This window comes from Ammospiza nelsoni, chromosome 1 (genome assembly GCF_027579445.1).
Source record: "Ammospiza nelsoni isolate bAmmNel1 chromosome 1, bAmmNel1.pri, whole genome shotgun sequence".
Taxonomy (NCBI): domain Eukaryota; kingdom Metazoa; phylum Chordata; class Aves; order Passeriformes; family Passerellidae; genus Ammospiza; species Ammospiza nelsoni.
Genome location: NC_080633.1, coordinates 18,654,872 through 18,671,491, shown reverse-complemented (window position 1 = coordinate 18,671,491; position 16,620 = coordinate 18,654,872). Strand labels below are relative to the sequence as shown.

At 44.7% G+C, this 16,620-nt stretch overlaps 1 protein-coding gene across 1 annotated transcript; it reads left to right on the top strand.

The window, feature by feature from the left end:
• Positions 1-2,493: 2,493 nt before the first annotated feature.
• Positions 2,494-12,594, top strand: MSRB2 (methionine sulfoxide reductase B2). The gene is made up of 6 exons (XM_059484713.1): positions 2,494-2,581; positions 2,674-2,891; positions 3,849-3,955; positions 4,925-5,001; positions 8,946-9,093; positions 11,619-12,594. The coding sequence occupies exons 2-6, from the start codon at positions 2,729-2,731 to the stop codon at positions 11,724-11,726; spliced, it is 603 nt and encodes a 200-aa protein (XP_059340696.1). The 5' UTR covers positions 2,494-2,581; positions 2,674-2,728; the 3' UTR covers positions 11,727-12,594.
• Positions 12,595-16,620: the final 4,026 nt, after the last annotated feature.

The window sequence follows — 16,620 nt, the reverse complement described above, 5'->3', positions numbered from 1 at the left end:
CATGGGGCTTTATTAACAAAATTTGTGTAAGCAGAGGTTTGAATTTGAACAGTTGTGGTTTTTTTTCCACTTTTTCACCTTGTTGCTGCCTGGCTGAGTGCTCAGTGTCTGCCAGCACAGGCATTACATGATGCTCTGCTTGTCCCCACAGCCACCAGTCCAGGCAGAGCCTGAGCGGGGAAATGGCTGGAGCCTGAATAGATATTAGCAGGATAGTCTGGGCTGAGACTGCTTCTCTCTTGCCTTCTGCTCTCACCTGCACATGTGCTGCTGCTGCCTCAGCACTGAGCCACACTGCAGGAGGAGCTGAGGAGCTTCTCCCCATCCACATGTGTCTAATGGGACACTGTGCTTTGGATAAGTGACCCCGTCCTAGATGCAGCTTGTGTACATGCTGGACGCAGGTGACATTTTAACAATAAAGCTGCTGAATTACAACTCAGGGAGAATTTACTTGGAAATTTACATAATGTAGCTAGGGGAGATTTTTAAATGCTTCCTCTTGTGCATAAGGGAGAAAAAAAATAGGAGGAAAATTAAGTAACAGTTTAATTGGCTTTCAGAACAGTCTATGGGGAGAAAGGCAGGCCGGATGTCTGCCTAGCTACACGGCTTGGTGTGTGCTGTAACCATGGGAGGCAACATTACAGGCATGACAGGACAATGATTTGGTTTTTCAGCACTGAAGATCTGAAAAATGAATTACCTCCAGCTGGGGGGTTGTTTTCCACTTGAGGAAGACCTGTCATGCTGCTTTGGATGACTGCAGGTCAGGCTTCTGTTGGAGGGGAAAATGGAGGATTTTCTCCTGGTCTGCCATGCACCACCTCAAATATGGATCACAGCTGTTGGGATGAATGGGATCTGCCTCTTCCACCACCCCCCTCATTTTAACCAATGTGTGGCTTGTAATGAACGGGGTAACTGAGAGGATGATGAGGCTTGGGCTGATGAGCCTGATGCCTTGTGCTCCTTCTGCTCCCACTGCCCCCCAGACCCCTACTTCCCCGCTCCAGAATCTGGGGAAAATGGTACAGCAGCAGAACTGTGTTGGTTCAGTTCCCACTGCCTCAAAACTGCTGCATTTTGGGATGGTACCAGTAAAAGAGACCTGCAAGAAAGACACTGACAGTTCATTTTTTATTTAATTTTGTCTTTAGAAAAAGCACCAGTTAAATCGATGTCAATTACATGAAAACATGCAAGTTTCAGGAGTAACTACTTTCTCTCAGCCTCCTTCATTTCTCAGATAATTCAGGGAGAACTCTATTGATTACCTGTCCTCCTCAGGAGCAAACACCATCTGAGTGAGATTAAGACCAGGAATGTGAGGGAAATACCTCTTTTCTACAGAACTGGAGACAGAGGCTGGGAGTGACACTGTCACCTGCTACCACTTTCTGGCCTCAAGCCACTTGCCAGAACTGGGGATGCATCAGACTGGGCCTCTCCTCACCAAAGGCTCCCTAACCTGTTCCACCTCCCTCCTGAACCATGGCTAAATGACTGAAATAAGATGCCATAGGGGCAAGCTAGAAAGTGTATGGAAAGATCACAGGATCATCACTTGCCAAAATGGCTGAACATGGAAAAATGCTGTCCCTCTGCCTATAGCATGGATGCTGCCTTCTGCCAGCACCAAAGTGGGGTGGCAAGGCCCTCTCCTCCCTGCCAGCAACACTGCTCTGACAGCCTGACCCACAGTCCTGAGGACTCTCAGGCATCACACCTCCAGGGTTTTTATCCAGGTACTCTGCCTTCACTCCACCGTGTGTTATTGCACAGGACAAAGCCATAAATCAGCCGTGTGCCCTGCTCCCCCCTGCAGCACGGGGGAGCCTCGCTGACATCGTGCTATGCTGCAGTGCTCTGTGGATCCCAGCAGAGGCAGTGGTTGCAGCTGTGGTACTGATCAGATGCTGTGTTGGATGTCCTCAGCTGCCATGGAACTCACTGTCTAAGGCATAAGGATGGTTCAATACAAACGTGTATATACAGGACTGATTACACAGGACTATTTTTTAGCTTTGGTTTTAGAATTAGGCTAGAAGAACTAGATTAAAATTAAAGTAAATTTATTATTAGCTTTGTTTATTATTAGCATCATTATTAGCTTTGTTGTCTAATGTAATCAAAACCCTTCCCCATTCTTCTGAAATTATGAACTAATTCCAAATCAGAAATTAAATTATTGGAAGAGAAGCAGACATTAAGGCTTAATCTAGAAAACTAACTTGTGTTTAGATCTACCTTTAAAGGATGGGCTGCCAAACTAACACACGTGTCCGATTACAGGTATATTTATAGGCCAAGCCAAGGCAGCTGTGACTGCAAATCACTGCAGGAAAGCCTCAGATGGCAGAAAGCAGGAAAGCCTCAGCACAGCTCCTTCGCCATTCCTCGAGCAACAGCGCTGAGAGCAGTGCCTGTAACACACATCCAGGACAGCAAGAGCGCTTTTGCATGCAAGTACCAGACCTGTTCTCCTTAAAAACAACCTAGAATAGCTGCAAGCAAATGTCTCAACGGGATTTTGTTGCGTTTACGGCTGCAGCGAGTGCTCATTTTTAAGCTGCTCTGGGTAAGAAGTGGTTGAAACCTTTACCTGCAAATGCTGCATCGGCATTTAAGCGGGTGCTTTACTCATAGCTTTTATGAGGTCTGATTCTTTAGGTGGAACGCAGGGATTACACACGGCCGGAATCTTTCCCGGTGCCGCCTCGCCGCTATGGCGGCTCGTCCGCTCGGGAGGATGCTCGGGGAGATGCCCGGGAGGATGCTCGGGAGGATGCTCGGGGAGATGCCCGGGAGGATGCTCGGGAGCCGCCGCCCGCTCCTCCCGCTGCGCTCCCCGCTGCCGAGCGCCGCCCGCGCTGCGCACAGAGACACAGGTACCGCACGGGGAGAGGAAAGGAGCCCCTGCTCGCCGGCTCCTGGCCGCTTAGGAAGGGCTGCGTTAGCCTGCTGTAGGTTTTTGTCTTGAACTGGCCAGCTAAGCTCTAGGTTTTATGGTTAAACTATCATGTTCAAATTAATTTCCCCCTGCCCCCAGTCTCACTTCTACCTTGCAAGGGATGAATTCAGGTTCGTTCCTCAGGAGCTGATTGTTTATCAAGGATCCTGTGCTGATGGGAGACAGGCTGGGAGGCACTTCCCCCCCCCTCAGGCTTTTTGATTCGGAGAGTATTAAACTATTTTACTCCCTGTTTTTCAGCCAGTCTATTAATTCTTTGCCAATCCCATACCACCACAAGAGTTCTTGGTGTGTATAAACTCACAGGACATGTTGCTGGAGGTTTGCACCATGATGGGCGACTTCTGCTCTGCTGTTGTGTGTCCCTCACTTAACTGTGGCCCCATTTCTCTTGGGCTGTAGGTGATGCTTTCTTCCAGTCCTCCTTCTTAGCACCACTTTTCACTGGGGCCTGTGGGAGTTGCCAGTGTTCCACAGCCCACAGATGAACATTACTTCTGGTTTCTAAGGGTTTCCAAGAGGTTTGCCAAACCTTTTAGTGCTATCCAAGGATAAAGAAGGAGCACTGGCAGACCAGGGGTTATCCTGAGCCAGGACAGAGGGCTGTGCTGGGAGAGTGGGTAGTACCTGGGCTCAGAGGTGCCCATTTCCTTTACAAGCATTCCCAAGTGGTTTGCTGGAGCAGCTCACTGGATGTAGCACTCCAAATGGAAAGCAGATGCCAAGTCCTGCACGTGCCCCTGCCCATGCCCCTGAACTGCCCTCTGTGCTTTGTCTGTACCCACAGAAACTTTTGGAGAACTGAGATGATGATGGAAAGCATCAATGGAATCTAAGCTATCTGACTAAACTATCTTTCCATATCTAATTGAAGACACAGATCCCCTCACTAAACAAGCTCAAGAAGCTGCTGCTACTGACTGGAAAAAAAAATTGACTCCGGAGCAATTCTATGTGACACGAGGAAAAGGAACAGAACCGGTGAGCAGTGATGCTGATGCTGCCCAAGAGTGAGCCACCTCCTCTGCCTGCTGGGCACAGAAAACCTGCCCTGGGGAGCTCTCACCATTCCCTTTATTCAAGGACTTCCCCTGCCTTCCTGTGGATGAAAGTTAGACTCAACATACGGAACAGGGTGGATTTTGTTCTGACCCAGACTGTTTTGCAGATGAAAAACATTCTGCATTCTTTTCATATTTTATTGGATTTTTTTTCTGGGATACTTTCCTGCCAGATTAACTGTTTGTGTGGTGAGAGTAGAGGCCTGTCCAGAGGGCAGGGAGATCCTCAGATATTTTTATCCTGTAGCCTCCTTTTTATGGCCATATGTAGATTAGCCGTGGAAATCATAAACATAGCACTCCCTTCAAGGGATGGCTTCTCCCTCAGGTGCCAGATCACCCACCCACATGTCCCCACATTTCCTCCTCCTGGGAAGGAAGCCATGTAGCATTGTGGGTGGAGTGCTGGCTGTCCCTAGCCCAGAGACAGGACTTCTGCACACATGGAGCATGTACCTGTGATCTGTGCCCAAATCCATATCTGAAAAATAGGGATCCCAGTACCAGACCATGCAGGGAGGAGGAGAATCTCTTTGTAAAGCCACTTTAAAGTTGTGGCAGTCCATAGCAGAGCCCTGGCCTTTGGGATACTGCACATCTCACCAGTTTCTTGGAGGTCATGACTCCATCTTTGGTACCTGGATGATTTATGCATCTGACTGGTGTCAAAGTTTGTGGGGGTAGGGGGTAGTCTTCACTGCTAGCCCAAAGGTATCCTCCCCTTCATTTTTTCAGGCTGCTAATGTTTGTTCTTCAAAGCCCCCCTGCAAAGCCTTCTTTTTATGTTTTTTCTCCTGTTTTGAATCTGATTCCTACATGCTTCTTCCAGATGGTGAGCTTTTAAAGACCTACATTATTAACTTCTCTTTTTTCCTTCCTTTTTGAAAAGCCATTCAGTGGGATCTATCTGAATAACACAGAATCAGGAATATACTGCTGTGTGTGCTGCAATGCCCCCCTCTTCAGGTAACAGCCTCTGGATTTCCCAGCATCTTTAACATGTACTGATTGTGGCAGGAAGGGCAATGTCTTTTCATGGATGGTATGGAAAATGTTGGTCAGAAGAACAATCCCTTGGTGCCCAAGGGCTGTGTGTAAGTGTTCCAGGATGCCTGTGGTGGCACAGATCCATGGTATGCCTTTTCCTTGAGCTGATGAGGATTGCCCATGGCCAGCACACAGCTTCAGGCTGCAGTCTGCCTGTTTCTCCTGACACACTTCCTTCTAGTTGATAATAATTTTCTGGTTAAAAGGTCCTTAAGCCACAAGCTGCTGCAAAATCCACGTATTTATGCATGAGTATCACTGTGTGTTTGCTCTGTTCTTGTGCTCCTCCATACTCACCTTCTGCCACTCGTGCTGCTGGGCTGGAGAGACCATGGTCTGCCTTTGTCTGCTGTTGTGTTGTTCCCATTGCTGGGTCCCTCACACTGCAGTGAGACCTTCTCTCCACCCCCACCCCCTCCTTGTTCTCTAAATTAAATCCCACTATTCTTGCCTTTTTGGTTACATCTACTTTTTGAAGCCTGGCTGTAAATGATTGCACAGTTAACCTCTATGCTCTTTACAACACTACGTATTTTGCAACTTCATTAATGTCTAAGTAAAAGGAAATAAAGTGCCTTGGAGTAGGATGTGCAGAGAGTGCTCTGTTCTCTGTAACCGAACAAGGAAAGACAGTTTCTCTTATTTTTGGTCTAGAAAATAGTCATTATTTATTCCCAACTGAGAATTGAATGAAATGTGGCTGATTTAAAGGATGAATCACAGATCAGAACTTCAAATTGGATGCTAAGGATCAAGAGATCTGGATAGTAAGAAAGGAGGGGAAAATGTAATGAATGTATTGAAAATAAACCTAAACTAAGCAATTAAACTAATTGTACACAATTTTCATTTTCCTTTGGCTAAGTGCTGAAAACTATTGTTATGCAAACATGCATTTGCTTAAATGTATTATTTTCCACAGAGGTTTGCTAATGAATACTTCCAAATAAATTAATTTCTGGTGTTTGCTCAGCATCACAAAATACTCTGAAGAGAAATATAAAACCTAAAAACCTCTGGAAAATTCAGATAAATTAGAGAAAATGTAAAGTACTAAGCTATGGAAGAGTTCTTTCCATTCCTTCAGGTTTTCCTTCAATTTTGGCCCCTTTTATATTAGACAATTGATATTGACAGGCCAACATGAGGAGAGACAAACACTGGAGGGAATTGCTTCTGTTGTTAAACTGGTAACAAAACAGCAATATAACCAAACAGCCAGGCTGCCCTTTGCACTATCCAGCTCTCAGGGAATATAAGCACTTTCCTTTGCAGCACAAGATAATGCTAAGCCTCACAGACAAAAAAGGCCAAACTTTCTGGAAAAAAAAAATCTTGTAGGAAAAAAGAAAGGAAACTATTAAATGTGAAAAATCACCTGAAAATATATTTTCCATGGAGATATTGTGCTGTGGAGATCACAAGCAATGAGGGGGAGAAGTGGTATTGATTAAGAGATTCATTCATCATATTTATTTTTTCCTAGTCCATTAAAAATGTTCTTGTGAATTTTTGTTTTTTTCAAATGCATTAGATCAATAGCTGCATGTAAACATGAAGTATTTCTTCCTTTCTTTGAAACATGTGTGTATACATTTAAATCATAATTTAGTACCTTCTGCTACCAAATATACATTTGAAAGAGTTGGAAATACATGGAACAAACCCCTAACCTTTACAGATAGCAATTTGTGGTGCTTTAATGAAATCTCAAACCTTCATCAAACCATAAACCTACAGCTGAGATTCATACAGCAAAAAGCACTTTTTAGAATTATCTGGATTCCATCCAGGACAACAGAAACAGGGATCAAAGTAAATGACATGTGCTGGAGGAATGGTGTGTTGAGGTCTAATCTAATGCATATGTTTAGGGAAAGTCCATTTATCCATAAATTAAGTGGTGAAATACTTCAAAGGACAAATATGATCTTGAACAGCAATATTTTTGGGTACTAAAATGTTTCTATTAGGGAGTCTAAGTGATATTACTCTTAATAAAACCACACAGAGACCATTTCTGTTGAGAGCTAGTTTAACAGCTCAAAAGATTGTTCCTTTAGCAGTGGAAAACATCTACAATAAACTTAAGTATTGTGAGTGGCATGTAAGGGACAGAGTCACTCAGGGTCAGATGCAAAACCCACACAGTGTTAAAGACCTTCCTTGACTCTGTGGGTTTTCAAAGAGGATCTTTGTATCTATGTGTGAATAAACAGAAGGATTCCTATGTCAAAAAATAAAAGAGTTTTGATAAAAAGAAACAGGACAGATGTATGTCAGGGAAGCTCAGAAGTCATGTATGGATTTGTGTCCCTCAGGTCATTCTTGGGGACTCTGTGGCTGGTAGGGACAGTGTTCCTGTGGGTTTGTGGCAGGGAAAGCAGGGAGCCTTCTTGAGCTGGAAACAAACAGGCCTGTAGCCCTGAGGACCTTGGTGCACAAACACAGAGTCTGCAAACTGCATTTGCTTCAGAGCAGGCTGCTCCTGTGCTGTGCCCTGTTTCTCTCCAGCTTTATGGAGAGGAGGGAAGGAGAACATTTCTCATGGCTATCTGTGTGTTGATGTAAGCCACTAAGCAACAGCCCACACAAAAACTAGCCTTTGGTCATTCTGTGCTACCAAATCCTCTTTTATTTCCACAGCTGCATTACTCAGCGACAGCCCTGTACAGATGATTATAAAAATGCCGACTCATGCACTGCTCTTTGGCTTGGATTTTTAAAGGTTTTTGTCCAGTTTGTTTGCCTTATCTTTCTAAAAGGCACTGCAATTAAGATTTTCAGTTTTTTCTTTGCCGTGTGAACAACCCACCAAAATATACATGATGTGTATTACATACTTTGTTTTAAATTCTGTCGTAGCTAACCTTTCAATCCCCTTGATCGAGCTGCTAGTGGTGCTGATGTCTCCATCCACCACTAGATGCCAGTAAGAGCATTGGGTTTGCAAAACTGGGAAAAAACCATGAGAAATCGTGAGTAAATGGTTGTGGTGAGTCTCCAGATTACTAATCTGAGAAGTATGTGAACCTATCTTAATTTCTTGTTCTAATTCATGCTAGGTCCCTCTTTGATGAGAGAAGGTTCATATTGCCGTCAAAACTTGCACAATTTTAAACAAAAGGGATTATCTCATTTCTGTACCAAATCTCTAAAATGTATTTTGATCATATTTGCCAACACACTCTGGGTTTTAATACACAGCTAAACAGGGCTGGTCACCCTGGATGTTAACAGGGGCACCCACAAGCTGACAGTCTGTTGTACTGTTTCTTATGGCTGCCATTATCTCTTGGGAAAAGTAGATCTTTATGCTGTGAGGATTTGTCATTGGTTGATTGATGGTTTGAGCAAGGCTCTGTTTGATTTTCCAAACCAGCTTGATGGCTGACTGCAAGACAAAGCCTCCATCATCATCAGGCACGAGCCTGGTCTGGTGGGCCAGCCCAGCCTTTGTCTACTCTTCATTTCTTCTTGCAAACTCTCTTCTCTGGGACTGCTGGATTGAGCCAGGCTTCAAACTGCAGCTCTGTAGGTGTAATTCAGCTAAACACTACAGCACAATGTTAGTATAGCACAGTTGTCAGGAAAAAACTCCTTTTCTAAACTTTATAAATAACAACCTGACATTGAAATAGAAACAGTGAGACAAAAATCTCCTGTTGTGAGCTGATTGAGAATTCCCTTTGGAAGAGAGCTTCCAGCACAGTTTGATGCCAATGAGAAAACTTCTACTGGGCCAAATATCAATATTGGTACAACACAGGAATGAGGGAAGAAACCAATGTTCTTTAATAGAAGCAGACTCTTTTGTAACATCTCTGCTATTAACTAACAAGAAGATCTGGTTTCCACTACAGCTCAGAGAAGAAGTACAATTCTGGCACTGGATGGCCATCTTTTTCTGAGGCTTATGGTACTTGTGGCAGAGATGAAAGTAACACCAATATTGTGAGACGACCAGACAACTCCCTGGGGTTAAGAAGAACTGAAGTTGTCTGCAAACAGGTATGTTTATTTTGGAGATGATACACAAAGACACAAAACTTAGCAGACAAATTTTCTTTGTGCCCATGAATTTACCAAAATGAATCTACCTAAATACAAAGTGAGAATTACAGTATCACTGGAGCCATTCTTTCCAAGTCTGAGCTGAAGAAAAGTATGTGACTGGGGAAAGCAATTGTGTATGTATAGCCAAATGCTGGAGCTCACAGAGAAAATGTACTCAAGGTGTGCTGCAAGGTGTGACAAGAGATGGTAGAAGAGACTGAGATAGGGTCCATGCATTTGGCTCATCATAGGGACAGTTCTTCCTCCTTCAGCCTTACTAAATATTTGCTGTAGATGTTCTTAAAATATTCAGAGATTGAGACACTAGCCCTTGAAACCATTTGCAGCCATTGCTATTTGTCCTGCAGGGTGGTAGCTGTGCTCTGCATCTCCACAGCTATTTTCTGTGGATTCTCTTGTTTCACAAAAGGTACCCTTCTCTTTTTTCTAGCTATTTTGACTCCCTCAGTCATTTTCCCTCCTCTTAGTCATCTCTTTTCTAGACTAGAAAGTTCCAGCTCCTTCAGCTGCTCCTTTTTATGCAGTGCTTTTTAGTGTGCTCGCCATTCTGTTGCTCTGTTCTGCATCCTTCCCAACTGACCCTTTTCCTTCTTGTAGTAGAGTGCAAGGTTGGATGCAGCTGGGCCCAGCCTGCAGCAGGGTTAGAGGCTGTTCAGGTGTGTTAGAAATTATGTTCCTGTCCTTACACCTTTACCTTTCCACAGACCATATTACACAGACACCGATTTATTTTGCAACCTGCTGTAATACCCAGGTTCTTTTTCTAAGCAACTGTCACCTTTAACCATTTCTTCCCAAGCCTGAATCTTTTTTTTTACTTATGTTAAAGTATAAAAGTATGCAATTGAATTTAATGAATTGCATCTTGGATTTGGGTTTTTTTTATGTCTCTGTGTGTCTGTTTTTGTAAACTGTTAAGATTGTTAATACTTCCTTCAGTGTGCTTGCAGCAGGCTTAGGTACCTCTGCAAATGTAACCAGAATTTGATGCAGCCCTTTATCTTGGAAGTGTTCACATTTGCAGCCATATGCAGCAAGCACCTTCAAGAACCCCAGCTGAAGACATTCCAATTTTATAATGTCACTGATAGCTATACTGTGTCTAATATTTTCATGTCAGTAATTTGAGAGGGGAATCCTCAGTTGATCTGTGAGAATGACCTACAGTGACTTATTAACTTGAAATTCTCATGACATATTGAGATGTTTAGATCCTCTCATTTATTTCCTATACTTTCTGGCAATAATACCTTTTGAATGTCTCTTCTGGTATCTGCTTGTTTGGGGGCAGATACTTGCCCACTAACAAAATGTGACTCCTTGTCACTCCCCAGGACTCTCCCACTCACACAACTCCACAGTGATTTAATCATGGAAGTTTCTTAATTCAGGATAGCACAGTAATAATAATGTTGGTCCATAATTCCAATGATAATAATGCAATGACAATGGTTTCTGGTCACCAGCAGCGCTGCCCAGGGCTCAGTGCTGGCACAGCTCTGTTCAATGTCTCTAGCAATGATCCACGTGAGGGGATCCGGGGCACCCTCAGGCCCTGCAGACACACTGAGCTGGCTGGGAGTGTTGAGCTGCTGGAGGGCAGCAAGGCTCTGCAGGGGGATCTGCACAGGCTGCGCTGATGGGCAGAGCCCAGAGCTCTGAGGCCCAACAAGGCCAAGGGCCTGGGCCTGCTCCTGCCCCTGGCTCACAACAACCCCTGCAGCTCCAGCCTGGGCAGAGTGGCTGCAAAGATGCCTGGAGGGAAAGGTGCTGGGGGTGCTGCTCAACAGCAGCTGAACATGAGCCACAGAGTGCCCAGGTGGCCAAGAGGCCAATGGCATCCTGGCCTGGCTCAGCAATGGAGTGGCAGCAGGGCCAGGGCAGAGATCATCCATCCCCTGCACTTGGCACTGGTGAGGCCACACCTTGAGTTCTGTGTTCAGCTTTGGGTCCCTCAGTACAAGAAGGACATTGAGGTGCTGGGGAGAGGCCAGGGAAGGGCAATGGAGCTGGGGAAGGGTCTGGAGCACAACTTTGATGAGGAGAAGCTGAGGGAGCTGGGGATGCTTAGCCTGGAGAAAGGGAGGCTCAGGGGAGACCTCATTACTCTCAACAACTGCCTGAAAGGAGGGTGCAGCCAGGTGAGGGTTGGGCTGTTCTCCCAGGCAATGGTGACAGGACAAGAGGACATGGCTTCAGGCTGTACCAGGGAGCTTCAGGCTGGACATCAGCGGGAATTTCTTCGTGAAAAGGGTTGTTAAGCATTGGAATGGACTGCTGAGGGAGGTGGTGGAGTCACCATGCCTGGAGGTGTTCAAGAAACCACTGGACATGGCAATGAGTGCCATGGTGGTGATCAGTCAAAGATGGGCTCTGTGAATAAGAGGTCTTTCCCAACCTAAATGACTCTGTCATTTTGCAGCAATACAATAATAAAGTGGTAATGATTTCTGTTGCAGTGTGATGCCCATCTAGGCCATGTGTTTGATGATGGACCCACACCTTCTGGGCAGAGGTTCTGTATCAACAGCATTTCATTGAACTTCAAACCAAGCTCTGGTCAGTGAGAGGTGGCTCTCTCTGGCTTCCAGAACATTCTTTCTCTGCTCCTACAGCATGCTTGTGGAAAACTCTCATTTAATATATAACTCAAATTTTAGTATTTATGCTGTAGTAGCTTTGTTTCCCAGCTGTTATCATTGTTGATAAAATACATATTTTTGTTTTAACTCTTTGGCAGTCTGTCTTTTCATTATTAGTGCGGTGTGTTGATCTGCTTATTGTATTTTTAATTTTAAAAAATCTGTGCATTAATTCACATTTGCAGCTATCATCATTAGTTGTATTGAGGCTGTGAAATGAGGTGCTCTCCTGAACCTGACTGCCTGTTCTGAGCAGTAGTTGTGGCACTAAGAAACACAGATGGACATGACTGATCATGGTAAACTCACATTTCTATAAAATCATCATATCCTTCTAAAGGGAAGCAAAAAATAACATGAATCTTCAAATAAGGTCTGAGGGGTTTTTTTCCCATGATGTGAGAGACCCTTAGGTGAGCCAAGTGACTTTTCAGTGAACCCATAAAAGCAAAGTCCTGAAGGAGGACCTAATTAAAACTATTTCAGGCAATGGAACTAGTGGAGACGTGAAGTCTTTCTTCTTTTAAATCAATTATTTTGATTCTATATCCAATAGCAGAGTTGAAATAGGGTTTGCTCCAGAAACTTCTCTTACAGCAATTAAATGATAATAATATAATGATATGTGTAATATTTGCAGACTTCTGTTATCACTTATGTATTTCAGAATCCAAAAATAAAAATCAATATGGTATTTACTGTATTTGGGGGAAATAGATCAGCATTAAAAAATCAGGCTTGGTAAAGTGTTGCTTTTGATGCCTTGTCTGTTCTTGCTTGTACAAGTTTGTAAATACTTCTGTATTCTCCCAAGCATTGTCATTATGGTTTGCCCTAAAAGCAAAATAAATCCTATGTCTGTTAAACTGAGCTTTCCTTCCTTCAGAATTTTTTCCAGGGAAAATAATCTCTGACTCAGAACATCAGCTTCACTAAACTGGCTGGGTTTAAATGCTTCCCTGCTGAGAGTTACTAGGCAACATCTCATTTGGCTTTACCTATAACAGCCTGTTTCCACTCTCCCCACTTTGGTTGCCTCAGTGATAAAAAGGGTGTGTTCATTTACTAGTGTAGTCTTAAAGCTGTTTAGTGTCTTCAGAAAATGGACCTCTACTGCACTGAATTTATTTCTGCTCCTTCCATCTTGGAGCTCTGTGGTTTTTCATTCTCCTCTGCTTTCTACAGGGGAGCTCTACAATTCCCTGACATCATAACTCTACAAATCCAAAAACATCATAGAAGCAATGATCACTACAGCCAACCTAAACCAGAATGGCACAAAGCCCACCAGAGGTGTGGGGCAGCATAAGTGAAGCCAACACTTGGTGCTACTGATTTTATGCAGTGTCTGAGCTGGTGCCAGTCCCATTGCCATCAGAGGTGTCTGTTAACAGCACTAACACCCTGCTGCTGTGCCTGTGCTGCATCCTGCTCTGCCTCTCAGGGCTGCCCTTGCAGCACCCACTGTATTTTCTGTCTGCTCTGGCCAGGCTGTGCATGCCCAGCCTGCTCAGGTCTCTGCTCTCAAGGGTCTCCACAGAAGAAATGTACAGAAATCACAGTCTTTGCACTATCTGAATTCACGTGCCCCCTTATCCTGATATACTTTCATCCACTGTTTGTATGTTTCTTTGTCTTAAAATCCATTGCACCGCAAATGAAAATGTTATTTTACCTTTAAAGGCATTCTTTAGTCAGGCAGCCTCCTCTCCTCTCCCTGCGTTTCCTAGCACAAGAGGGTTCTCTCAGAAAGGGGGAAGGTTTTCCCACAAGGACTGCTGTGTTCAGCCAAGTGCTGGTGGAAGAAGCCAGCACCTGCCTTAGAAGAGTGACATTTGGAGCGACACTTAGAGGAGTGACGTTTGGCTGGGATACCAATGGAAATGCTCCTCACTTCTGCAAGTGGCCTAAAGTAGAACAGAATGGGCAAAATACCTGTTTTTTTCCTGCCCTTAGCGATTCCAGGTCTCACTGACACCTTTTACAAATTTAAATGCCATACAAACAAAACAGACCATGAAGCTGACATAACAAGTATCCACACAGACCTACATGCAAACCACACTCAGTTTAGTACCTTGGATGGGTGGACAAGGTTGGTGGAGATCAGCTCTTAGTAAACTGGCAAGTTAGTGCCTACTACTCACAGAGGGAGCTTGCCAGAGCAGAGAGCACATTTATTTCACACCTACAAAGATCATTGTATGCAACTGCACATTTGGGGTTAGCAGCATGGAGCAGGATGACCTGAGGAAAGAGTCCTGGAAGGCCTCAGTCCACTTGTGCAGTGTTTCTGATACACAATCACATGAGCAGATCCACAGCTCCAAGAGCAGCACTGACCTGCCCTGCACTGGTGTGACACCAAGCAAACACAGCAAGGTCCCACTGAGGGGGGAGTCAGAGATAAGCAGCCTTGTTCTGCTTCATGTGAAACAGGGGAAAAGGGAGAATTTGAGCACGTGTGTAAAATAAGAGCAATGGTACAAGGCCTTCCAGTGCCATGTAAACTGTTGGGCACTTGGAATCTCTGACCAAAAGCTCTTTGGGGCAGGGCCCTTCATTGTCTTCTGTGTCTGTGGTACCAACCACACCAGCACAGATCCCAGCTAAAGGCCCAAAGTGTTATAAGATAATGAAAAATAAAGACTAACAATAATGGAAGGCATTATCAAGGAGTATCATGGGCTACAAGAATTTCCTTGTGTGTCTGCAATTACTTTGTTCCACCATAGTGAACAAAGAGCAGTTGCTTTTCCAAGTGGAATGTACTCTGCCAGGCAACTGCAGATTTATGTTCCATTCTTCATATCTGAGGAGTTTTTACCATGGTTATTTCATTAATTAATTTCAATGGTAATACTTTTTATCCCATTGTGCTTTTAAATAGCCTGTTTATAAACCCTAACTGAGGTTTCTATGTAATTCTTAAGAGATTTTTTACATATTAAATAAACTATTTAATTACTTTCTCAGTCTTTATAGCATCTCTACAAGGCAAGTAACTATTCCCTCTTTTGCTGAGGGAAGACTTGATGAGAAAAATTTATTAGCTTGCTCAAGACTTCAAATTAAATTTGCAGCCAAGCCAGAATTAGACTCTGCATGGCTCAAGACAGCATCCATATCTTCAGACCCTACTTTTTCTTGGTAATTGGTTATTTAGGGGGGAAAGCATGTCTATTGCCATAAAAGAGGAAGTAAATTTAGCATATGTTTGCTAAGCTATGGTGTTAACACCAAGTCTAAGCCAACACAGGCAACTTGGCTCATAAAGAGAAATTTGACCTCTTTCCTAGAGCAAATGCGATAAGGGCTTGGTTAGAAATTATAGAATAAAAGAGAGAAAAGAGGACAGAAGGAGCAGGTTGTTCTTATATTACTAGAAACTTAACTCAGAAGAAAATCAGAATGGGCAGAAATGGGCAGAAGTCGTAATGCCCATTATTTTAGCCATGTATCCACAGAATTGTAGTGGTGCTCTTTTCTACTGCACCATGCTGCAAATCATTTGGACTCTTTTTAATGCTTGCGGACAGCCTAGTCTAATTTTGGTCAGAGCAGGAAAAGAAGGGAGACTACTGTCAGTGCAAACACAGGATTTTTGCCACCCCTAAACACCTCCAGCATAAGGTGGCTCAGGAGATAGCCTGCATGAGAAGGAACTGGAAAAGTTTCAGCTTGAGTTTTTCTTTATTTCTGAGTATTTAGCTGGTACTCCTAAGCATGTTTGTATTTTCTGTTCTTAAACTTTGACCCTAGTGTGTAGAAGGAGTAAGTCCTGTGACATGGCTCCACTGCCTCCTCTTTCATTCACTTTATGGAGTTCTGCACCGGGCAGTGAAGTGTTTTAAACCTTACTCCAGGGCCTGCCCCACCTCCTGCCATAGCCGAGGGATGAGCTGATGGTAACACAACGCTCACAGCACGTCATGTGCTGCTCAGCACCTCATGGATTTATTCCTCAGCTCTTCACACACCAACGGTGCCTCGCCCCAGCGCTTTGAGGTGGTGCTGAGCCACACGTCACGGAATTGGAAGCTGAGGGACAGCTGTGGGAAGTCCCCTGGAGCAGGGCAGGGAAATCTCATTACAGAAAGGGTTCTCAAAAGCTCTCCAAGTGTGAGCTGCTGCCAAAATTCACAAAGCCAAAGCAGTTTAAAAGCAAAGCGCCTTATTGAAGAAGTGCCCAGATTTTTTCAAGACTAAAAGAATTTGTCTCAAGGCAGGTGTGTCCATGGGGACTGGTTTTAGTAGCACTGAGGAATTTGTGTGGAAGAGATTGGCGGCCTGCCACGGGGCAGAAGAAAGAGAAATGCATGCCCATTATTGCGCTCCCTTTTACTGTCTTCTCTTTTGTTGTGATGTTATTTTTTTTTCTGTTGCTTTGTGGTGTTCTTCCTCCCTCCTCCTCCCTGGGCTCTGGGTTTCTTGACTGCACTCACCCTCACCTTGTGCCTGACCCTTCCCAGCTCCGCACTCACTTCGGTCCCCTTGGTGCCCGAGGGATGAGTGAGCACACGGGGCCCACGGAGCACACGGAGCACACGGAGCACACGGGAACACACGGAGCACACACGGAGCACACGGGGAGCACACGGGGAGCACACGGAGCACACACGGAGCACACGGGGAGCACACGGCAGCACACGGGGACACACGGAGCACACGGAGCACACGGGGAGCACACGGAGCACACGGGAACACACGGAACACACGGCAGCACACGGCAGCACACGGGGCACACGGGGAGCACACGGAGCACACGGAGCACACAGGAACACACGGGGAGCACAGAGAAACACACGGGGAGCACACG

Coding starts and splice junctions, on each gene's coding strand:
- MSRB2 (XM_059484713.1), top strand. CDS start 2,729: ATGGCGGCTCGTCCGCTCGGGAGGATGCTCGGGGAGATGCCCGGGAGG. Junction 2,892..3,848: donor CGCTGCGCACAGAGACACAG/GTACCGCACGGG, acceptor ATCTAATTGAAG/ACACAGATCCCCTCACTAAA. Junction 3,956..4,924: donor GAGGAAAAGGAACAGAACCG/GTGAGCAGTGAT, acceptor CTTTTTGAAAAG/CCATTCAGTGGGATCTATCT.